This window comes from Staurois parvus, unplaced genomic scaffold (assembly GCF_062004578.1).
Source record: "Staurois parvus isolate SC_StPar_1 unplaced genomic scaffold, SC_StPar_1.0 ptg000287l, whole genome shotgun sequence".
Classification (NCBI taxonomy): Eukaryota; Metazoa; Chordata; class Amphibia; order Anura; family Ranidae; genus Staurois; species Staurois parvus.
The window spans coordinates 18,357,004-18,381,900 of record NW_028318083.1 but is presented as its reverse complement, the minus strand read 5'-3'; the positions used below and the strand labels follow the sequence as shown (position 1 = coordinate 18,381,900).

General features: G+C 43.0%; 1 protein-coding gene across 6 annotated transcripts in view; it reads right to left on the bottom strand.

Annotated features, from left to right (window-relative positions):
• LOC149458413 (kinesin-like protein KIF13A) overlaps nucleotides 1–24,897 on the bottom strand; it is a 156,157-nt gene that overhangs the window by 127,510 nt on the left and 3,750 nt on the right. For all 6 annotated transcript variants that reach the window (XM_089682272.1, XM_089682273.1, XM_089682274.1 and 3 more), the window contains exons 2-3: nucleotides 7,855–7,947; nucleotides 5,560–5,740 (exon numbers count right to left, since the gene is read on the bottom strand). In XM_089682272.1, coding sequence (XP_089538398.1) covers nucleotides 5,560–5,740; nucleotides 7,855–7,947 — 274 coding nt within the window. The remainder of the gene's footprint in view (nucleotides 1–5,559; nucleotides 5,741–7,854; nucleotides 7,948–24,897) is intronic.

Sequence of the window (24,897 nt, the reverse complement as noted above, 5' to 3'; positions counted from 1 at the left end):
ATTGCGATTCCCGTGGTGGAGATAATCAACCCCAGAAACGCAATGCTGGACTGCTCGAAACTGCACTTATCTGCTTTGGCGTATAACCCATGCTGGCGCAATCGACCCAATACCTTTGTCACGTGTATTCTGTGATCCTCCAGAGAGGATGAGAAGATCAGTATATCGTCTAGGTAAACAATTACAAAAACGTCAAGGTACTCCCGGAAAATGTCATTTACAAAATGTTGGAATGTGGCTGGGGCATTGCACAGTCCAAATGGCATTACCAGATATTCGAAATGCCCAAACCGGGTACGAAATGCTGTCTTCCACTCATCCCCTTCCCTTATGCGAACCAAGTTGTAGGCCCCCTGAGATCAAGTTTAGTAAATATTGCCGCAGCCTTCAGGCTCTGAAATAATTCGGGTACCAATGGCAGTGGGTAACGACTTTTAATCGTGACCCTGTTCAGTTCACGATAGTCAATGCAGGGTCGCAGAGATTTGTCTTTTTTCTCTACAAAGAAGATCCCCGCTCCGGCTGGTGAAGTAGAGGCACGGATGAACCCCTTCTGGAGACTGTCCTCTATGTATTCCTTCAGGGCCCCCAATTCTAGCTCAGACAGGGGAAAAATCCGTCCAAAAGGGATCTCGGAGCCGGGCAACAGATCAATTGGACAGTCATACGGGCGGTGGGGGGGGCAAGGTGTCTGCCCCCCACTTACTGAATACATCTAAGAAATCGTGGTATGCTGCGGGAATAACCTGTTTCAGGTCGGAGTCTCCCTCGGAGCACAGGAGGACCTGGGGGCCTGCTGAGCCCACAGTGTTACAGTGTTCCTGACAATACGGGGACAGAAACAAGATAGACCCGGTTTCCCAGTCAATTTGGGGGTTATGGGCCCGCAACCAAGGGAGACCCAAAATGACTGGAAAAAGAGGTGACGCAATGGCATCTAGGCGGAGGAATTCCTGATGCTGGTTAGCAATGGTAGTGGCGATAGGGGGAGTTTCCTGGTTAACTACTCCTGACTTTATCTGGGAGCCATCTGCCAGAAATATGTTAAAGCCCCGTTTTCTGGGCTGGAGGGGAATCCCCTGCTGATGAGCAAAATCTAAATCCAGGAAACAACTGCATGCCCCTGAATCAACTATGGCCGTCACCTCCACGGTCCTTTCTGGAAGCTGAAAGGAGATGGGCACCACTAAGTATTGGGACGGACTGACCTTGCCAATAGCCAGAGAAGAAAAAGAGGTGCACTTACTCATTTTCTGAGGGCAGGATCGTACCATATGATCGGCTTCACCGCAGTAGAAGCAGAGGTTCAGAGAGGGTCTCCGCTGGCGTTCTTCTGGCGATAATTTAGGCCGAGCCAGGCCTAGTTGCATTGGTTCCTGCGCATCTCCTGGAAGTGGGTTCTGGATATTTGTTCTGGTTCGTTGGCTGGGGCCTGGAATTGGACCCCATGCATTTCCGTGACCCTGACCGGACCTCTCCAACCTGCGTTCCCGCAGTCTACGGTCTATTTGAATCGTCAGGGCTATTAGGTCTTCTAGTGACTCGGGAACCCCCACTCGGGCCAGCTCATCCTTCAAGGGCTCTGACAGACCTATATGGAACTGGTGTCGCAACGCGAAGTCGTTCCAGCGTGTGTCCCCCATCCAACACCTAAATTCAGAGGCGTATTCTTCTGCCGCCCGGCGGCCCTGTCAAAGCGTGGATAACGTTGCTTCAGCAGAGGTTGCCCGCTGTGGATCATCATAAAGGATGGCCATAGCTTCCAAAAAATCGCTGACCGTTCCCAGGTGAGGGTCCTGGTTTGCCCTTAACCGATGGGCCCAATCTTGGGGTTCACTCTGCAATAGTGAAATTAAAAATCCCACTTTCACAGATTCCGTTAGGAAGGTGCGGGGTTGCAATTCAAAAAACAGGAGGCAGGAATCCCGAAAAGACCTGAAGCGTGTTCGGTCCCCGTGAAAACGCTCAGGTAATGGTACTCGGGGTTCAACCCTCGGTAGAGGAGCAGAGGCCCCTGAAGCTGGCCCCAGAGCTTCTTCCACCGGGGGAGCGGAAACAGGGGCCTGTGGAGCAGGGCCAGATGCAGAGCGGGTCTGGAAACGGTTTTCCAGGTGCGTGCATTTGTCCTGCAAGGTTGCCACAGCCTGTGTCAGGGCTGATAGGTGCCTGCAAATATCTCCCAGTGGGGCTGACCCTCCTCCAGGCTCAGTCATGGCCTTCTGGTACTGTAAGGGACCACCAGGCGGTACCACTAGCACTCCACTGGCCAGGCGTCCCCAGCGCACGGAATCTAAGCCCCAGGGTACGTGTTCACCAGAGCCCCTGATGGTGGGGATGGACTTGAAGTACCCCGAGACCAGGTCGTGGCTACTGAGCACGCCTGTCAGTGGTAGCGGTATTCGCCAGGGGCTCCCGCAGGGAAGAGCCTGATGTGAGGAGGTCGGGTGATCCCGTCGGGATGGATGGATGGATGGCTGAGCAAGTGCGGGGTCAAACGGGCCGGGTCGGTAACAGTGGGGACGGAGCAGTACAAGGCAGCGGGCAGAGAGTAGTCGGGTCACACGCCAGGTCAGCAACGGAAGGTCAGATCCAAACGGGGGCATTCAGGAGAGAGGTCAGGCAAAGCAAGGGTCTGGGCAGGAGAAGGCAACAAGGTCAGGTACAATCCGGGTCAATAATTTACTTAGAACAGGTTCGCAGATACAGGATACAAGGAAAGACCAGAAGGCACTGAATGACAGCTCAGGGCCGTTTAAATATCCCGCCCTGCGCTGCCATTGGTGCCACGCGCGTGCCCGCGGTCCCTACTGCGCATGCGCGAACTCCCTCGCCGCGGACGGCCAGGTCTCAGTGCCCGCATTCTGACACGGGGCGGTGCACTGTGCCTACGCCGAGCCCGTCGCAGCGGGGATTCCTGACAGATAGTGACAGCTCTTTGGATCTCATCTTGAGAGTTGACAGCAACAGATTCCAAATGCAAATAGCACACTTGAAATGAACTCTGGACCTTTTATCTGCTCATTGTAATTGGGATAATGAGGGAATAACACACACCTGGCCATGGAACAGCTGAGAAGCCAATTGTCCCATTACTTTTGGTCCCTGCATATGTGGGAGGCTCATATACAAACTGTTGTAATTCCTACACCGTTCACCTGATTTGGATGTAAATACCCTCAAATTTAAGGCTGACAATCTGCAGTCAAAGCACATCTTGTTCGTTTCATTTCAAATCCATTGTGGTGGTGTATAGAGCCAAAAATGTTAGAATTGTGTCGATGTCCCAATATTTATGGACCTGACTGTATATCTCTATTAGAGAGGTTTTGGTAAATAACTTGCACCAGTACTAATTATAGCAATGCAGCTGAGCTGTACATAACAAGAGGTACCGTTAAAGTTTCCACGAGTCAGCTAGGAAAGAATTATGAAAGCTTCTAAAACGGTCAGGGTTAGTTAAGTTTATTACATATTAAAAAAAGCAAAGAAGGAAAACCACAATCTGAATACACCAGGAGAAGAAACATCATCAGCACTTATATTGTTATTATAACAAAATATATTGCTTTAACATAAGAGATTTCAACTTTTGATAAAGTAGGTAAGGTTGTTTTTAATAAAGGGTTATTTCTCAGCATTTCTCAACTACTTCCTTGGGCTGCTAGCCACTCTATTTCACCAGTCCAAGACCTAAAAACCATGTACATTCTATACAATTAATGGTTCCTGTACTTTTCGAGTCGCTGATCCAGATCAGGAACTCTCACTTCACTTACTGATCTACACACCTGTTCGGGATCAATGCCTCTCAACATACTGAAGCTGCACTGGATATGCATGACAATGTGATAACTAGTATTTTCAAAAGGATGCAAAAAATAGCCCCTGGTGGAGACGGCGTATTCTGAAACCCCAGGCTTCTTCTAATATTGGAGAACCATGAGAAAAATGATAAGCACAGACTACCACGTGCCTACCTGAAATGTATCTACAGCTTTGTACCAAGTAGTATGGTCAAGTTTATTCTCTTGCTATCCTACAGGTTTAGATTGAAAATCCAGTAGGACTGGTGTGAAGCTCCAAGGAGCAGGGTCCTTCTAGGATCATGGGGCCCCTGTGTCCTTGCCCAAACTCAAAAAAGCCTATGAAAAAGGTACCAGGGGCATCTCATGGGGCCCCCTACTGACCCCAGGCCCTCGGGCAGTGCCCAAGTTTCCAAATGGTCAGTCCGCCCCTGGTTCCTGTATTGTCTCCTGTTATATTGTAAAGCACTGAGCAAACTGTTGGCGCTATATAAATCCTGTATAATAATAATAAAATCTGAACAATTTAGGATATAGTTGCAGTTTGGTGAATGTCTAAATACCGTATGGCAGTACTTTATTACACTTTATTTACTACATGCTGGTCAGATAACATGAACTGTACACTCTATGGTTTTATTTTTCTTAATTTTCCAGTCATTGTCTAAAGTGTACATCCAGGGCTGCTGTTAGAAACCATGGGGGCCCCAGACAGCCAACCTGACAGGTCCCCCTTAAAACCCCCCCCCAAAAAACAGTTTACTATGCTTCTGTCAGTACCAATCACTCATTTTGTTCATTCAGGGAAGGAAGGGGGCTGGTTAATGTCACATATTTATCAGAACCTTCCCCCACTCTCCATCCTGAAGGATCCTATTGTGTGCTTGCAGCTGCAGGTGGGAAGGCAAGGAGGGAAGCCGGCACTGTGGGGTGAATCAGATGGGGATGAAATCATTTTTAAAAAGAATAACTCAGGCTCCTGCACAGTTTTCCTATAGCTATGTGCCTGTACCTCTGTATGGGTTGTCAGTTTCAAAGCTGCTGGAAGAATGAATGGACTTTGAGCGTGCTCATCAGCGCCCTCGCAGTCCACTGACAACTACAAGCAGTCTGCCGCAGTGGCAGACAGGACTTACAGTTCATTAATTCATATATCTCTGTGAATTAATGGAACAGGTGTGCAGATGCAGCACTCTACAGTGGGTGGGGGGGGGGGGGCCCCGGTAGATGGGGGGTGCTGCATAGCAATATGATACATGTTACACCCCAAATATGGGTATAACATACAGCATGTTACTAAAGGTTAACTAAGCTGTTTTTTTCTAGTTTTTATATCTGATTTCATACTATATGCATACAATCCTTGTTTTACAAATAAACATATCATACATGACAAAGGATTCCCAGAGAACTATGGGCTATTGGAAGAGACAGCACTGCAGGAACAACCCACCTTGAGGCAGGCTTTGTCTAACTGAAATTTTGGATTGAGCCATTTTAAGGAGTCACTACAAACTACAGTTTGAGCTATGGAGCTCTGCAAACACTAGTTTTTTTATTAGGTAATCTCTGGAAGACTTGTGAAAAGGGAGACCAGATATCTAGAACAAAACCCAGTACACAATATTTACCTGACTGAAAAAAAAGTATGTATTAATAAATTGTACCTTTCATTCCTGACCATATAAAGATCAAAATAAGATATGGAATACAACAATGAAAATATGAAATATTTTGCATGTGATTTAGTACTTACCCTTTAGGGTCTAATAGATCTCGAACCTTCTCATTGTAAATTTCCATATAAGAGACTTCCACTTTGAAGGTCTGCGAATCATTTTCCAACTCTGTAGCTCTCAGAAATAAAGCACAACAGAGTCGTGGAATAAGGCCGGGCTGATCAGCTGTTCCCATCATGGAGAAAGATTTTCCTGAACCTGTAATGAATACAATATAAAATATCAAGGATAAAATGTAGCATGACGTATTCACAGACCACTCAACAGAGAACTGTACTGATCACCATATACTGCATTGCTGATCTCTTCAATGGACTCAGTATGTAAATCAGGGCTTTTTACTTTATTTGCTGGTTTTTTAAAGGCTGTCTTCAAGTATACATAAACTCCCTTCAATCCCTACCTCCTACACCCCACCTATCCATTTAACAAGTGAAACAAAAAATGCTAACAGTATTTTTTATTTGCCTGCTGTCAGTGACCCACTGCAGTGCCTGTCCTAGAATAAAGAGCGGTGATTTAACAGTGGCATATGGGCATACAGCCGACTGGAGTTGTTGTTGCCCCTTTCTTCATTAAGAGGTCCCCACCGCTAGACAGCCATTGTGAAGTGTCCATGTCAGGCACAGGCAATGTGAGCACTCTAATGCAGGCCATAGATGGGTCGTTAATCGTTCGATTTTTCGGCCGAAAGAAAACTCGCCCGATTTTCATACCGTTAGTGGATTAGTTCGTCGAACGTTTTTCGTGTATTTTGCACTTTCAGATTATTGGTTATGTTGGGAAATTTGCGGCCGATTTGGACGATCGGAAGATTTTCCTGGCAATGAACGATGATCGTTTTAACAATAAAAAATCTGTGCATGAGCTGTGACCTGAAAGGGACAGAAGTTATGGGGTGAACTTTATGATTTAGTCGGATGATTTTTTTATTTGTTGGGGGTAACGTCGGCCGAACGAACGACCGATTTTTCGTTCGAAAAATTGGCCGATGTTCGACCAGTCTATGGCCTGCATTAGACACCCTTCCACTCTGCAGTCCAGAATAGAGGACTCAAGACATTAGTTCATTATGTGACCGCAGATTTAGGTGCATAATGGGGCTTTTAGTCTTATGTATTACAGGTACTTATATAGCGCCATCAATTTATGCAGTGCTTTACTTATATATTGTATATTCACATCAGTCCCTAACCTTCAAGGAGCATACAATCTAAGGTCCCTAGCTCACATTCATACATACACATACTAGAGCCAATTTAGACAGGAGCCAATTACCTTATCAGCATGTTTTTGGAATGTGGGAGGAAACTAGAGTACCCAGAGGAAACCCATGCAGACACAGGGAGAACATGCAAACTCCAAGCAGATTTTTTAAAATTTAAATCCATAATTTGTTAGGGAGGTGGGAGGTAAAGGCTGGGTGTGTGGGGTAGGAAATAGGCTACCCAGACATCAACTTGGACAATATTCCATTTATTTTTGTTTTTTTTATTTTATTTTTTTTTATATTAAGATGTTCAAGGTTTATTTTTCTTAAATAATTTTGATATTTACATTTAGATCTTTCTTGTGTCCCATTTAGCTTGCATTTACAAGAATCATCCTGTGACCGTGTCTCTCCTCCGTTTATTGTAATTGCATTGCCTGTGAGCAATTTTTTAATCTTTATTGCCTTCCCTACTCATTTGTTCAAGAAGGTGGTAAAACCTATTTAACAGTGATTCATTTCTGTGTAAATGTGCTATGAGGAAGGCTGTTACAGCCAAAACGCGGTAGAATATTACCATTGTGTTTTACATGTAGCCAATAAAGTATCTTCATTTTACAGATTATACCAAGTGCTGGCTCAACTGTATTTTAGATCCCTTGGATAATATTTCCTTTACGACAAAAAAAGCTACTGATCTTATTACTAAATGGCTAAATGGTTAGCACTTCCACCTGGCAGGACTGGTTCAAATCTCAGCCACGGCACCACTTGGCTGGAGTTTGCATGTTCTCCCTGTGCCTGCGTGGGTTTCCTCCCACACAACAAAGACATGCTGGTAGGTTAATTGGCTCCTGTCTAAATTGTTCCTAGTATGTGTATGTATGAATGTGAGTTAGGGACCTTAAATTGTACGCCCCTTGAGGGTTAGGGACTGATGTGAACATACAATGTATATGTAAAGCGCTGCATAAATTGACAGCGCTATATAAGTACCTATAATAAAATAAATTACGCATCAAAAATATATAATATACACTATGGAAGTTTCATTTTTTTTGTCCCAGTTTTTATATATGTTGTACAATGTATATTTACCTACCTGTTTGCCCATATGCAAAAATACAAGCATTGTATCCCTGAAAGGCATTATCAAGAATTCCTTCCCCAAGGCACTTGAAAACTTCTTCTTGACCTGCAACATAATACAGCATTTAAAGCTTTGTAATATATTCTTTCCTGTGATACCAATAACATGCTTTATGTCTTTCAAAAGCTGATAGAAAAGAACGGAACACAGAACAGTGCCTCAGTCTTCTTGAACGTGTGCCAACTATGGTCAATCACCGAGTGTCATTACTTCCTTTCCTCTTCCGACAGCTGAGATGAAAGTGTGACTGGCATACATTATGCAGCTACTGCACAGCGTATAGTGCTGATGAGGTGGAAAAATGATCACCGCCTGCACCAGCCATCTGATTTAGATCTGACCTACACAATCCTTTACCATCTCACCTACTGATGCACATTATCAATGACTGAAATAACTGCCAAGGATATCATTTACCTTGACAATGTCATTCTTCATACCCGGTGTATTAACCGAAAGATCTATAAAGGAGAAGTTATCCAAACTGGAGCAGCCAGAATCTAGAGCTGCTGTGCAAGGCAACCAATCAGCTTTAGGTCTTTCATTTTCAAAGCTCACCTGAACAAGCTGAAAACAGAAGTTGGCTGGTTGTCAGGCATGGCTGCTCCAGTTTTCAATATATACCCCAATAGTTTTCCGATTCAATTGTTACAGTTTGGGAGATATATTTATTATCATCAAACTGAGAATTACACAAGAATTGCTTAAAGTGTTACTAAACCCACAACAGCAAAATCAGTCTGTATATGCAGTAAATCATGCTTGTTATACTCACTGTGGAACCTAAGGGGTTAATCCTCTGCATTGTGTAAAAAGGCGTTTTCTCTGCCCCTTCTCTTGTGCAGATGTCCACCTGATAATACAGACTGAACCCGTAGCCACATGCACATGCTCAGTTTAGTGTGTATTGGTAGAAAGGGTTTTTTCTGCTTGGGAGAGTGCATGTGATCATCACAGGGCCAATCAGCACTGTCCAGACAGAGGTCAGGGGTTTTGCATCCTCCTAGAGCAGAAAGAAAACTCCTCCTACAAGCTTTAACCAGTGCTCTGCTGAAGTCACAAGACCGCTCTAAATGCTGATGAGAAAAGGTATTTAGCAGTTTATATCTACTAAAATTGTATTTCCATATTGTATGTACTGTGGGAGACCAGATATAGTGAATGCAGGGTCCTGGGTTGAGTAACACTTAAAATGAAGATAACACCGCTTCAGACACCCAGGGCTTTTTTTCCTCGGAGAATAGGTGCAGGTACTCCCCGATTCCAAATCACTCTTCGTCTCTACCCCCTACCTACCTCCAAGCACCGTCCCTTTGTGTCAACTCCCACCCACCTGCCCCTTTCAGAGAATACAGAACCAAGTATCAGTATTTTGTGATGCTAAGTAATTTGTATAGTATTTGTTAATGATAACAAAAAAGCAGTAAAATAGATCCCCCCCTGCAACAAAAAAACCCTAGGAATAGATCCACCCTAGCAACAATAGACCCCTGCCAGCAACAATAGATCTCCCTGCAGCCAGTATCACTAGATCCTCTAGCAGCCAACAACAACAGACCTCTCCCTCAACATCAGATCCCTCCAAGCAACAATTGACCCCCCACAACAAAAGACCCCTCCCAGCAACAGGTGATCCCCTAACAGCAACAACAGGCCCCCCCAACAGCCAGCATCAATAGCCCCTCCAGTACCCCGACTATCACATACATTCAGTAATGGAGGTGCCAGAACTGCATTCCCCCGTGTTCCCACTGAAAAAAAAGCTCCGCAGACACTTCCGAGTTGATCTTTAACTTAAATTATAACACCTTACAGCTGAAGTTTAGCTAGACAAAAATCCCCAACTGCTTCAGTTGCATCATTTACCTGCAATGAAGTATGTCCCACATTGTGCAGGCAGTTGGATCCAGAAGAAATCTTCATTGTAGGGATGCCGATCTTCTTCCTGTCTCTAAATTTATGGAAATGGTTACCAGCTTCAGGCCTTCAGGCAGAACAGCAGTAAAGATGGTCTGACAGGGACATGCCCACCCATCCTTCTTCCTCCTTTATTAAGAAAAGATCTTCATTGATTACAGAGCCTGTAATTCACAATTTGTGAATGAGGAAGAGTCTGATTGGTCACAAGATTCTCTCCCCCTTTCACAGTCCATGTTATAAGCAGTGTATTCAATGAAATAACTTTTCTCATTGGAAGAGGAGGAAAGAGGGGGGGTGTCCCTGTTGGACCATCTGTACTGCTGTTCTGCCTAAAGACCCAAAGCTGTTAAGCACTGCAACACCAGAAGTTCAGAGCAAGAAAGAGGACAGGCATTCCTGCAGTGAAGTTTTCTCCAGGATCTAGCTTCCTGCATAGTGTGGGACATAGAGCATTACAGATAAGCGATGTGACCAAAGCTGTAGGGTTTTTTTTTTCACACTTCAGTTTTAAAGTGTCTATATTGCCAAAACTTTTTTTCATAGATTTGGGCAGAGTAGGGAATGGACAGAACCTCTGTCAGGGCTAAATTCATCCTCAACCATAACCATAACCTCAACCATAATTTTACTGGTGATGACAGACAGAAAGTGATGGGAAATCTGGAATTTTAAAGTTGTCACCAGAGCAGGTGAGGCTAAATCTTCTAACTGGGACACCTGTTCCTGTGACAACTGTCTTAAAGAAAAACTTCTAATTCCCAAGGAGATTTTCTCTGACTTCTGGTTGAGTATTAGAGGTTCAATCCTTTCCATACTCACCATTTACTATAAGTAAGGACATGTTGGCTGAAATTTATATATAGTTTTGTATCCTTACTTACAAGTTTAAAGATTTTTTGATACTTTAGATGCCATTTCAAGAATAAATGATAACAATATAGTGAGTCCTAGGATGACTAGTGTAATAAAAACAAAATGGATTTTTAAAAACAATAAACATCCCAAATATCCCAAATATAGAGTGTATGTAAGAAACTACTTAGGCCCCAATATAAAGCTAGATAAAAAAACACAATAATATATGAAATTCTTGCATCAAAAATATACAGGTGCAATGTTAGCCAATAATTGAGCATAAAAATCGCCAGCAAATAATAACAAAACATAGTATAGCATTCACAGGACCTGCATAAAACAGCAAAGTTCTTCAGAGTTTCAAAAACATCCCTGTGGTGTTCCCCTACGGGGGAATGGTACACAATTCAAATGCTACAATATATACTGTATGAGAAATCTGTCCTGTAACAATCATTGTGCAAGCTTCAGATGTACAGATGTCAAAGGCTTGATAATTGTATCTATAATTCACTTTGACATATATATGTGCAATCCAGCATGAATGTGTTAATACGCAACTCGTATCACAGAATACAGATTTATTAAAATAAGGGTTAGTAGGCACCCATAAGTATCTGTAGATGTAAATGATAAATCAGCACTCTGCACTGTCAGTTACAATGCCATATGCAGATTGGTCTCCAGATATTGCTTAGAGTCCAAGAGATCTGTAGCCAGCTGTAGGGATAAGCAATGCAAATGACACAGAAAAAATAATGTCCCACAGGGTTCAGCAAACTACCATCATTTATCAAGAATATGGGGCCAACCCACCTACAGTGAAGGAAATAAGTATTTGGTCCCATGCTGATTTTGAATGTTTGCCCACTCACAAAGAAATGATCAGTCTAAAAATCGAATGGTAGGTGTATTGTAACACTGAGAGACAGAATAGCAACAAAAAATCAAAAGAAATGCATATCTAACAAATGATGCACTGATTTGCATGTTTATGAGGGAAATAAGTATTTGATCCCCTATCATTCAGCAGGATTTCTGGCTACCAGGTGTCTTTCATACAGGTAACAAGCTGAGATTAGAAGCAGTCTCTTAAAGGGGGTGCTGCTAATCTCATTTTGTTACTTGTATAAAAGACACCTGTCCACAGGAGCAATCAAACAATCAGATTCCAAACTCTCCACCATGGCAAAGGCCAAAGAGCTGTCCAAGGATGTCAGGGACAAGATTTTAGACCTACACAAGGCTGGACTGGGCTACCAAACTATCGCCAAGCAGCTTGGTGAGAAGGTGACAACAGTTGGTGCAATCATTCACAAATGGAAGAAACACAAAACAACTGTCAGTCTCCCTAGGTCTGGTGCACCATGCAAGATCTCACCCATGGAGTGTCAATGATCATGAGAACAGTGAGGAATCATCCCAGAACTACAGTATATACATTTGAGGAGGTGTGAACAATCATCCATAATGTTACTGGGAGCACTGATTCTTTACAGCTCTGCTAATGCTGGACCAGTAGTGTCCTGTATCAGGCTGTGCACTACAAAGCAATGCAAAGCACTAAAACGATACATTCAAGCAAACCATGGGATGGTATCCTCTTGTCCTTTAGCGGTTTGCAAGGCAAAAATCCACAGTAGCTACAGAGGGACTAGCAGTGAATTACAGTATGCCCCACATGGGACATAAACTAATAATGGGTAATGATGCTAAGCAACACTTGGTCATTTGCAAACTACAACAAAACCACTGTAACCCTATTCCCAACATTAGATACAAAATATTGAAACAATGCGCATTCAGCATAGATATTGTGGCAGAAAAAAAACACTTATAAAATGTGACTTAATAGAAATGTGTATTCTCGCTCACGTATTATCACTCTGTATATTTTCATTTACCTTTACTTCATGTAAATTGATTATATGTCCTTCCACCATTGTTAAAATGGATTTTATAAAGTTGCTATTTCTATTCTGTAATGGAGGTTTTTAGAGGTTTTAAAGTAGAACTAAAGCCTCATTTTGTTTTTGCACAAGACAGGATAGCATAGAAAAATTTGGAAATTTTATTTTAAAAAGGGCCTGAAACTCTTACTATGGGATACTTTCCCGCCCCAGTGTCCTGTCCTGCTACTTTTTTCAATGGAGGAGGAGGAAAGAGAGGGCGTGTCCCTGTTGGACCATCTGTACTGCTGTTCTGCCTGAAGACCCAAAGCTGTTAAGCACTGCAACACCAGAAGTTCAGAGCACGGAATAGGACAGGAATCTTTGCAGGATAGCATAGAGCAATTCAGGAATTTTATTTAAAAAAGGGTCAGAAACTCTTACTATGGGATACTTTTACAGCCCCAGTATTCTATCCTGCGACTTTTCTCAACGGAGGAGGAGGAAAGAGAGGCTTGTCCCTGTTGGACCATCTGCACTACTGTTCTGCCTGAAGACCCAAAGTAGTTAAGCAATGCAACACCAGAAGTTCATGCCATTGAGAAACATGTAAAGTCACATGATTTTTATATTTTTTTTTTTTGCACTAATTTATGGTTGTTGATACACTTGTTCTCACCTAAAAGTGTGTGTATAATAAATTATCTGTTAGTTTGTATTCCAACTTTCAGTGTGCTGCTCCCAAGCTTGTGGTGTTGAGTTTGCAAATACAAAGTGCACAACACTCTTTATGTTTATTCTTATGATAAAGCCACAGTGCTCTCTTCTTTTCGTCTTATTCTTGTGTTGGATGTCCTCAATCTGAAGTTGGCAGAAGGGCCTGTGTGGTGTTGAGATTCCCATTGGTGGTTTACCTACCCATGCCTGACAAGATAGAAGAGGACCCTGCTCTGGGACCTTACATTACATTTCTTTCCTGTAGCACTGACAAGTGTTTCTGTTTCCAATATAAGGTATAATGGCTCACCGCAGTATGACTGACCCTCTCTTTCCCCAACTGTGCACTAATCAACAGCACTGCTCAGGTAGCAAGAATGCTCTTAATTGGTGCTGTCTGGGGTAATATGTCAGACTGGGAGAGAGTTGGGCTGCTGCTTTGTGTGACAGAGTACTTACAAACCTAATTTTTTTTAAAAGATTTTTTTTTCTTTCTTAGATCAGCACAAGGGATGTTACTTACAATGAATGAAAAGTGTCCCTTTAGTTTTTGTTGAAATTTTCAGTCCTCTGATTCCCCAACCCCACTCCCACTGCCAGAAGTATTCGGCGTTGCAGAGGTTAAATTTGAGCCAAGGGACCTGCTACAGTATATACACTCCTGAACAGTGCTGACTAATAACCTTTTCAAAAGGGACACTTCTCATTGACTGTAGGCAATGTCCCTTGGGCTGATTTTTTTTTTTACTTTTTGAATAAACTAGGCTTTAATACTCGATGCAGCACTTACTAGTTAATTACAGACTAAAAACATCTGATTTATTACTGACTAAATCTTGAGTGTTCAACTGTGCTTTAAGCTCCTGCAGCTGAGACTTGACCACTGCATCCCTGTCAGGTCCCACTAGGCACTGACAGTAATAGATTCGAAATTTAACAAGCAGCGAGAGCTTTGATGTGTACAGTATTACACACTCACATTTCTGCCAAAGCCACCAGGTCACAAAGTTAATTATTCTAAGCTGACTGCCTAGTCTTGGAAAAAACAACCTAGTTGGCTGTGTTCTGTATTGGCGGAGTTCTGTACCTTTTTTTTTTTTGGAAGCTGCAAACTCTATCATGTGCTCCAGTCTGTTTGCTAAAAAATGTAAAATCATCCATCCCACACCTTCACCTTTCTCACCTGATCACAGCTGCACAGCCAACGTGGACCCCGCACAAAAAAAAAAAGGTCAGCAGTCTAAAAGATCTCAATGACAAAACATGCAGTAAACCACAATGCAGGATGAAGGAGATAGAATGAAAGCGGAGTGGGGTAAAGCCGGCAATACGAAATTAATGGTTGAACCAGCCACATTTCATTCCACGTACGGGCAGGCTGGTTGTAGAGGTCAATCCACTGATAGATTTCTCTACAACCAGCCTGTTGCAAACTTTTTGTAGGAGGAGTCTACAACGAGCAGTTCTGGTCAGTGTACCCTGATGGTGGGGAAGTCTCCCCACTTTCAGAATACAATAACTCAGCAGGAAGGATTGCCTCATCCACATTGACTATGTGAATGAAGAAATCTAGTAATTTTTTATGTTCAACCCGCTGGATTGCCGAAAAAAAAAAAGTGAATCATGTATGGGCTGCTTAACTGTAACTGTGTAAAGAGGGAGAGTCATTTTTTTTCACTGAAAGATATGCAAGGAGCATATCTAGATATGTATCCTTTAAAGTGGTTGAAAACCCTTACGTATACCCAGTGAAGTGACTGGCCTCAGGTGACACAAAGAGGTGAAACAAATCATCCTACATAAGTTGTACCTGTTTATTTGTAGCCGTTTGTCTTGTATAGCCTTGTAAAACTTAAAGCGGAGCTCCACCCAAAAGGGGAATTTCCGCTTTAAGGACTACTCCCCCACTCCCCATTAAGGATTGGCACCTTTGGAGGGCGGAGCAGGTACCCGAATTTGACAGATTCCAGCTCCCACTTCTGGTCTGATCGACTAAGCGACCGGAAGCAGAAGGTGTCCTCCCTTCCTGTAGTCTTTTGGGACACGTGACAGGTCCCAGAAGACTACAGGACCATTCATGAAGCGCAGCGCTACTCGCGCGTGCGCAGTGGGCACCTGGCTGTGAAGCCGCAAGCTGTCACAGCCAGGTGCCCACACTGAAGATGCCAGCCTCCTGGAATACAGGATGGCCGGTGAAACGGGCTGCGGGGGGCACACCGCGGGACCAAGGAACAGGTAAGTGGCTGTTTTTTAAAAGTCAGCAGCTACAGTTTTTGTAGCTGCTGACTTTTATTTTTTGACAGGGAGAGGGGAACTCCGCTTTAAGAGATGAAAAGGATTTCTCATACAAAGCAGAAGGAAGAGAGCTGCAGTTAAACTCTGTACAGGAGCTCTGAGAGCTGATTGGAGGGAAGGGACACACACCCTTCACACAACACACAGGAGCAGAGCTGAGGCTGTCAATCACAAGCTGTGTGCTGAGGTTCCCTCCCCTTTTACGTTTTAAGGTCTTGGTCAAGAAAAATTGTCAGAAATGCCTCATACTGATAACAGAGGAACTAGACAGCAGAGAGAAATTACACTTAGCACGTCACAGATGGATCGAATCTAAGCTGATTCAGCAGGGACCAGACCAGATTCAATCTATGTGCAGGCTGGTTGTACCGAAGGCAATCCATAGATCAACTTTGGTACAACCAGCCTGCTTGATTTTTTCCAACCGCCAGCAGTGATCATTGGGTTCTGTTGGCAAGGAAGGCTTCCAACCAGCAGATCACAATTGCGCAGCAGGAGTGTTGACTGTGTTGATCGATAATTCAAGCAATTTTCTTCCCTTCCACCTGTGGTGGAAGGAAAGAAAACTGCACAATCTATGAGCTGCTTTCATGCTTTGGAGAGAGGCAAGTAAACACTACAGAAATATGTGCTTTGTACAGATTTCATGTCTGAGGTTTACAACCACTTTAAGTCTTTTGTTTTGTATCATGTCTGTATGTACAGCATGTGGGAGCATAGAAATGTGTAATTATTTGAGATGTTATAATTAAAGCAAAAATATTTTTTCAAAAGAAAAAAGATGCAAGCTTTTCCTCCATGAAGTAGTTGAATGTAAATTTACACCATATTTACACCAAATATTTACTGGGGACCCAAATATTTATGATAACCGACGTATAGTGGATACTATAGAACAGGTATGGTTTCCTCCAGAGCCCACAAAGTATCTCAAAATCCACACTATACGAAAAGTAGATACAGTACCTCCGACCCAGTACCTGACCCATCACCAGACCCTGCAGGCCTGCTTGGAGATAGGTGTCTATTATTCTCTAGGAAAGAATGTTTACCTCTACGGCAGTGCAAGGCCAAGGTTCTGAGAAGTGAAATGCTGCCTGACCTGGCACAGGAGATAGTATTTAGAAAACCACAAGCATGTGATCTAATGTCTGTGTGGAGCCTATAGAATTATTCAGCTGAATGCATAGATATTCTTCAGCGTAAATCTATTTTCACAGAAAGGAAAGTCGATTTTCTAAAATGCATAATTTTGTATGGAGTTTTTCAATCCAAATTTCACTAGTAGCTAAAGAAAGATGTGTATTTACAAATACGTTTATAAACAAGAATTTAAATCATGTCATGCATTTACAAAGGTGCCACGCTGTTATACCTGACAATTATACAATATTTAAATAAAGGTGACTCCCTACCTGCCAAGAAAAATTAACAAATTGGCAATATTAAAAATGCTAGCTCTCCCATTCCTGTCCAGAAAACCTCCATTCAGTAAATAAAAAAAAATCTAAGTTCAGTTTAAAGTGTGCTATGTGAAATTATTAGAAATGTTTCTTTATATTTACTGCATTAAACCTAAAATTCCCAATAAATATAAATATTCAATACACTGTCTGCTATATTAAAAGCAAAGGGGTATAGCAGTAGAGACATCATATCTGCTTCTTTCCAATATGCAGCTGAATCAGTTTTATATTTTATGCTGGGAAAACGGTTTTGATAAAACTGATCATTTTCTTAAAGTGAATCTGCCAGTGCAACATGCTAAGTAATGTGTCAGTGTAACACTTCCAGGTAGTTTTTTCTCCCCACATAGATAACTACCACAGATAATGCTTTCTGCTTTTCTCATCATTAGTACAGCTCCATCTTTGTTCAGGAATCATCATGGTCAACCTCTACTTCCTGGATGGAGATGCCAGCTTCAAGATAACAATTTCAAAACCTGATAACACAGGTTTCAAAACCTGATGTCTATGCAGTTAATAGCTGCATTCACAGATCAGCCATATGTCTGACACAGATCAGCCCCTGCTGATGTTGCAGTCTGATCACGAAGGAAGCAAAGACTTCTTCCTACACGCCTGGTAACATCATTTTAGCCTTGGCAAAGTTGCTGGGTGGAGCCCAAGGATGGCTTTTAAGGCCTCTTTCACATGGCAGGTCTGATCAGGTCCGCCTGTCAGTTTTTCAGGCAGATCTGATCGAATGGGTTAATCCCGCCTATGGAAAGGAGGGTGTAAACAGACTTGTGTCTGTTTACACCCACCTACCTCTGGGTCTAGTCTGTTAAAAAAAAAAAAAAAAAAAAAAACGGAAGGGGATTTGTCTTCTTCCATTTAGGTAGACTAAATTGGACAGTAGTCAGGTGTATACATAAGCAGAACGGGTTTACTCCTGGCCGCCCATAGCGCAGAGTGGGCTCTGTCTGTGTCTGCTCTGCATAAACACGGAAGTGTTATCTGCGTGCTCTGCACCGATCAACAGTGGATCTGTGGGTAGATCCCCTTTTGATCAAAACAGAATTCCCCCCATGTGAAAGGGGCCTACATAATAAAGGGTGAAGCTTTTTGAAAGATGCTAAAGTGTTACTAAACCCACAACAGTAAAATCAGTCTGTATATGCAGTAAAGCATACTTGTTATACTCACTGTGGAACCTAAGGGGTTAATCCTCTGCATTGTGTAAAAAGGCTGTTTGATTCTTTCTTCTATGTTCCTCCCCTTTTTCAAGCGACCCCCACTTATCTCCAGACTGAACTGTGGCCATGCACTTGCTCAGTTTGGTGTGTATTGCTAGAGGTTTTTTTTTTCTTGGGAGAGTGCATGTGATCAGCACAGGGCCAATCAGCACTGTCCAGACAGAGGTCAGGGGATTTGTATCCTCCTAGAGCAGAAAGAAAACGCCTCCTACTAGCTTTAGCTAGTGCTGGGCTGAACACTGATAGAAGTCACAAGACTGCTCTAACTGCTGATGTGAAAAGGTATTTAGCAGTTTTACATTTACTAAAATAATTGCACTTCCATGTTGTGTGTACTGTGGAAGACCAGATATAGTGGATGCAGGGGCCTGGGTTTAGTAACACTTTAAATGTTACTGTATATTGTGACATGCCAGGAGTTCATTAATGCAGATGTGCAAAGTTACTGCGAGGTCCTCTTTAAAATTCTACAAACACTTAAAAGTGATTGTAAATGTTCAGTTTTAAAAACAAAAAAAATACATACATATTATACTTACCTGTTCTGTGCAACGCTTTTGCACAGAACAGCCCCAAACCTCCTCTTCTCAGGTCCACCTCCTGCGCTTCTGGGTCCTCCTTCCTTCCGATTGACCCCATAACAAGCCACTTGCTAAGGGGGAACTCTTGCAGGCTCGATCACGGTCCTATTAACAAACACAAACGGCCCTGCCCCCTCCTCACAGGATTTGATTGACAGCAGGAGGAGCCAATTGCACCCACTGCTGGATTTGAGTTCTGTGATGAGGAAGAGAGAGAGCAGCGCTGCGGGATCAAGATCGGTATCAAATAAGGGGGGGGGAGTGCTGGGGAGGGAGCTAGTCACAGAAGTTTTTTTTTGCTTTAATGCAGAGAATGCTTTCTGCCTTTACGACCGCTAAATCGCTAAATTAGCAGACCCCTTGCTTTGATCAGGTCTGGTATGGTCAGCCTATGTATGTGTATAGTACAAGTGATTTAGGACAACCTACACTATATGATATACAGTTAATCCTAGGGCACCAGCTTCATATGAAAGAACAGTCAGAGGTTAAAGGGCTTTGGTTTTTCAAATGATCTTTGCTTGCAACATGGTCCATGGCTTATACATGCTGTAGTGTGGGTGCATATTGTATAATTAACCAATTATGTACATGTTACAATAACATCACTCATCTATACAGTATCTTTCAGTGCTTTCGTCTGGCCCTTGGGGCATTATTTCATCCACTAACACCAACAAAGGAATACAATTCCTACCAATGACACCATCAATGGGGCACAATTCCTCTCACTGGCACCACCTGAGCTCCATCGTGATCCAGCGATGTGAATGACAGCCTCAGCTGTCCCGGGTCTCTGCCTTCTCATTGGCTGAGACAGCAATGGGGAATTGATTACTCCCACTGATGCCAGGACATTTTCTACTCCCGATGGCCATGGTCCGGACCTGCTAAAGACTGAAAGACAGTGAATTGGCCCTTTGTTTCTAAAGTTTGGAGACCCCTGCCCTAAGCTAATCAGATTATAAAACTAAGTCCCTCTTCTGCTAACATACCTGTCCCCCATTTCAGCAATGACTGAAGCTTTCAGTAAAAACTGCACATGCTTTTCATTGCTCCATCTTGTATCCTTACTAGGACAGACCAGCCTTAGGACGAGTGATCCTCTAGTGCTACAGAAGGAAATGCTGTCCTTTTCCTGAGGACTGCACATGCGCAGTGTTCTCTCTCACTCTCCTGTCATAGTCGATGAGCTCATCTGAGCCCTCACTCATGTGGCCCTCGGGAATTATTATATTATTATACAGGATTTACACAGCGCCAACAGTTTGACAAGCGCTTTAAAAAATGAAGGTAGACATAACAGTTCCAAAACAATTTGGTACAAGAGGAAACAGAGGGCCCTGCTTGTTAAAGCTTACAATCTAGGAGGAAGGGTTAAATGATACAAAAAGTAATAGCTGTGGGGGGATGAACTGATGGAGGAAATAAAAGGCAGTTTACTAGTTAGAAGCAGGATAAGCTTCTTTAACCTCCCTATTGGTCTGATTATGTCAGTATTTCTGTGCTCAAAGCGGTACATTTTTTTGCATGGAAATTTGTAGGTTTTTTATTGTAGGCCTGTAATTTTTAGGAATAACTCACTGAAATCTGTCCGAACAAGAGTCTAGTAAACATCCCGGGTATGTTAAAATTTGAAACACGAAATCATAAATTATAATTTAATAAATAATCATAAATAATAATAAATTTAATTCAATAATATAATAAGACCAAAAACACTGAAATTTGAAATATAGCACCAAGTTCGCACATCACTGAACAAAGTTGCAAAATCGTTTTTAGTGTCTGATGACGAATTTCCCCACGAATCATTATCACTCAATTCTGCAAGTGGTTCTAATTTACTATCGCTGTTCTCTAGCTGGTCTAAAACCGCTTTTGACCTAAAGGGACGCTTTTTGGATGCCATGAACATTTCTCAGTTTCCAGGCAGAAAGAACAGTAAAACTGCAGGCAGGGCACAGGACAAAGCACTAGGGACAAAATGTATGTGAAATGGTTTGATACAGTAATGTTTTACTATGTGATTTTAGTGTATTGAGTAAATGTCACTTTTTGACATTTTTAAATTTCCTGCCAGTTCCGTCCCCGTACGTCCTGACATCGCAGGGAACGGAACCCGGAAGACAGATGCCAGCATCGGCTGGAGGACATTGCCGGGGACGCTGCAGGGGGGACATCGTGGAAGCGCAGGACAAGGTAAGTGCAGAAGGGATCCGAGAGCAATGCTCCAAGGTATTCACGAGTGTAGCTCGGGGGGGATACCACTTGTGGTGCTGAAACTTTACCCCGAGCTACACTCGGGAATACCTCCAGGGAGGTTAAAGAGATCGTCTAAAGGTGGATATATTAGGAGATAGCTAGACAGATTGGGGTAGGGAGTTCCATAGGATGGGAGAAGCTTGGGAGAAGTCTTGGAGACGAGCATGGGAAGAGGTGACACAGGAACTAAAGAGCAGGAAGTCTTAAGAGGATCAAAAACTGTGGTTTGGTTGATATTTTGAGGCCAGGTTAGTGATGTAGCTGAGGGCAGAGATGTGAATGGCTTTGTGTTGTTGTTAGGATTTTGAATTTTATTCGTTGGGCGAGTGAAAGCCAGTGGAGGGATTGGCAGAGAGGGGTAGAAGACCTCATGTAGGTGGTGATTGTCCTAACAGTTTCTCTGACCTAGTATGAAGACTGGATGAAGCCATGAAAAGCATTTTTCAATTTTCCCGGCAGGTTCTATCATTACAAAAAAATGGCCTAGAGCAGGTGTGGGCAAACTTTTTGACTTGAGGGCCGCAATGGGTTCATAAATTGGACCCGGGGGCCGGACCAAGAGTAGATGAATGATGTGTATGTGTCATCCATAGTAAGTATAGTAATATTCCCCCATAGTAAGCATAGTAATTAATCCCCCATATAGTAATTCATCCCCCATAGTAATTCATCCCCCATATAGTAATACATCCCCCATATAGTAATTCATCCCCCATAGTAATTCATCCCCCATAGTAATTCATCCCCCATATAGTAATTCATCCCCCATATAGTAATTCATCCCCCCTATAGTAATTCATCCCCCATAGTAATTCATCCCCCATATAGTAATTCATCCCCCATATAGTAATTCATCCCCCCTATAGTAATTCATCCCCCCCTATAGTAATTCATCCCCCCTATAGTAATTCATTCCCCATATTAATTCATCCCCCATATTAATTCATCCCTCATATAGTATTTCATCCCCCATATAGTAATTCATCCCCCATATAGTAATTCATCCCCCATATAGTAATTCATCCCCCCTATAGTAATTCATCCCCCCCTATAGTAATTCATCCCCCCTATAGTAATTCATTCCCCATATTAATTCATCCCCCATATTAATTCATCCCTCATATAGTATTTCATCCCCCACAGTACTATTCCCCCCCAAGTAGTAAGCCAAGTCCCCCCTGTGTCAATTCACTTACCTTTGCTCCGCGCGTTCCTCTCGCCGTGTTCCCGCGCCGTTCCGGTCTTCAGGGCGGACTGTGAGAGGAGCCTAGCTCCCCTCACGTTCCTCACGCTGCCCCGCCTACACACATTCTGACAGCCGATGTTTGTCACGCTCCGCGGGCCGGATTAAAAGGTCCGCCGGGCCGTAGTTTGCCCATTGCTGGCCTTGAGGTATGTAAGCAGAAGCATAGTTTATAAATCTGATGCTATTGAGTATAATGACTGCAGGACTAACCCTTTAAACAAACTTTTACTCACGCTGGGGCACAATCTGTTCAGTTCTGAGTGCATAAATAAGAAAATGCCTTTGATAAAAAAAAAATCTAACTTGTATCACATGATGTCTGAAATGTTTTCTAAAATACTGGCCGCAATCTGAACCATAAAGCAAAATAAATATACTGGACAAACTCCACACAGCACACAACATGCACACAAGATTTATTTGGATTTAGCTCATTACATCCTCTTTCTTCATGAACCAAGGAGGAAATATGAGGATGACTTATTTGCAGTGTGAGTCGGAAGGTCCAACCACGGTATAAGTAAAAGTGCTGACCAAAAATACCACACATGCTTATTACTGGTTTTATAGATCTCAGTGCAGTGAAAGTACAGCTGCAACGGTTTGAGGATTTGCAAAGTGAAGGTTTCAAAACATTATTTAAGCAGAGAGCTACAGTGGGGAGATGATGCAGACTGCCTGTTGAAAAAGCACACAGCATCAAAAATACCTAGATCAGCCATAACCAGGGGCGGACTATTTGAAAACTCGGGCACTGCCCGAGGGCCCGGGGTCAGTAGGGGGCCCCATGAGATCCCCCTGGTACCTTTTTCATCTGCTTTTTTGAGTTTGGGCAAGGACACAGGGGCCCCATGATCCCTATTGCCCGGTGGCCCCATGAGTTGTCAGTCTGCCCCTGGCCATAACATTATAATCACTGACAGGAAATGTGGGTAACATTGATTATCTTGTTACAACGGCCTCTGAAAGTGGGTGGGATATATTAGGTGGCATGTTGTCCCTGAAGTTGATGTGTTAAAAGCAGAATAAAACGGTAAGTCCTCATGCACACTGGAGGTTTTACAGCTGCTGTTTTTGGCTTTTGCCATTTTTTTCTACAGCCAGTAAACTCCCCAGCATGTTATCCTATATGTCCATAGACTGTAATTAACGTTTTTGGCAGGGGCATTTTTTGGCTGGAAAAAAACCCCAGAACTAGTGGGTTTCTTGATGTGTTTTTTAGCTGTAAAAACGCTCTAACACGCAGAAAAATGTGGTAAATCACTGCAAACCAGTGTTTTTGGACTTTTTTTGAGTTAAAAAAATGCTAAAAACGCAAACGCAAAAAACACTGCTAAACGCTAATGCAAAAACACTGAAAAACAGACGTTTTCAATGTGACTATACACAGCGAACGTTACCAGCATTATTAAAACACCCAGTGTACATGGAGCCTAAATATAAGGATTTGAGAGACTCTGACAATAGCCAAATTGTAATGGCTAGACGATAAGACCTACCAAAAGTGCTCCAAGGAAGGAAAACCAGAACTGAACTGGCAACAGGGTCAAGGGCGGCCAAGGCGTATTGCTGCAAATAGGGAGCAAAGGATGGCCCATGTAGTCTGATCCAATAGAAGAGCTACTGTAGCTCAAATTGCTGGTTCCAACAGAAAGGTGTCAGAAAACACAATGCATTGCAGTTTGCTGCATATGGGGCTGCACAGCTACAGACCAGTCAGGGTGCCCACATTGACAGTGTCCACAGCCAAAAACGCCTACAATGGGAACAAGAGCATCATCACTGGACTGCAATGGAAGAAAGTGGCCTGGTCTGATGAGTTCAAGAATAGTTTGAAGAACACAATAACGGGTTTCAGATGTTGACTTAACTTCCAAATTCTCCAGATCTCAATCCAATAGATCATCTGTTGGATGTGCTGGAAAAACAGGTTCAATCCATGGAGGCACCACCTCGCAACTTACAAGACTTAAAGGATCTACTGCTGACGGCTTGGTGCCAGATACCACAGAATACCTTCAGAGGTCTTGTGGAGTCTATACCTCAACGGGTTATGGTGGGTGGTCATAATGTTATTGCAATCACATAGATGCAACAAAGGATGAAAATACGGTACAAACGTTCTTATTTTACAATAATGGAAAATGTTAATGATGTACAATGATTTAACAAACTTAACGGCATTCAGTTACAGTTTAAATCTACTTTAAAAAGGTTTTGAAAAAAGGGAATCCCTTGCTAGCTTGCTCAGTTTTCCTAGATTTCCTCTTCTTATAAGAACATTAACCCTCAAAGTAAAAGCAAACAAATGCTTTATAAACAATTATGTAAAGCACAGGTGTCAAACACAAGGCCAGAAGGCAGAATCCAGCCCTGCAGGCCATTTCATGTGATCCTCAGACCTCTCCTGCAGCTGTGGCACCACCCTTGTTTCCACCTTGTCTCATTAGTCAGCAGAAGAAAGGAGGAGAGAACTCCTCCACCAAATCCTGCACTCTCCATGCACCTGCACGAGGCTCATCTCTG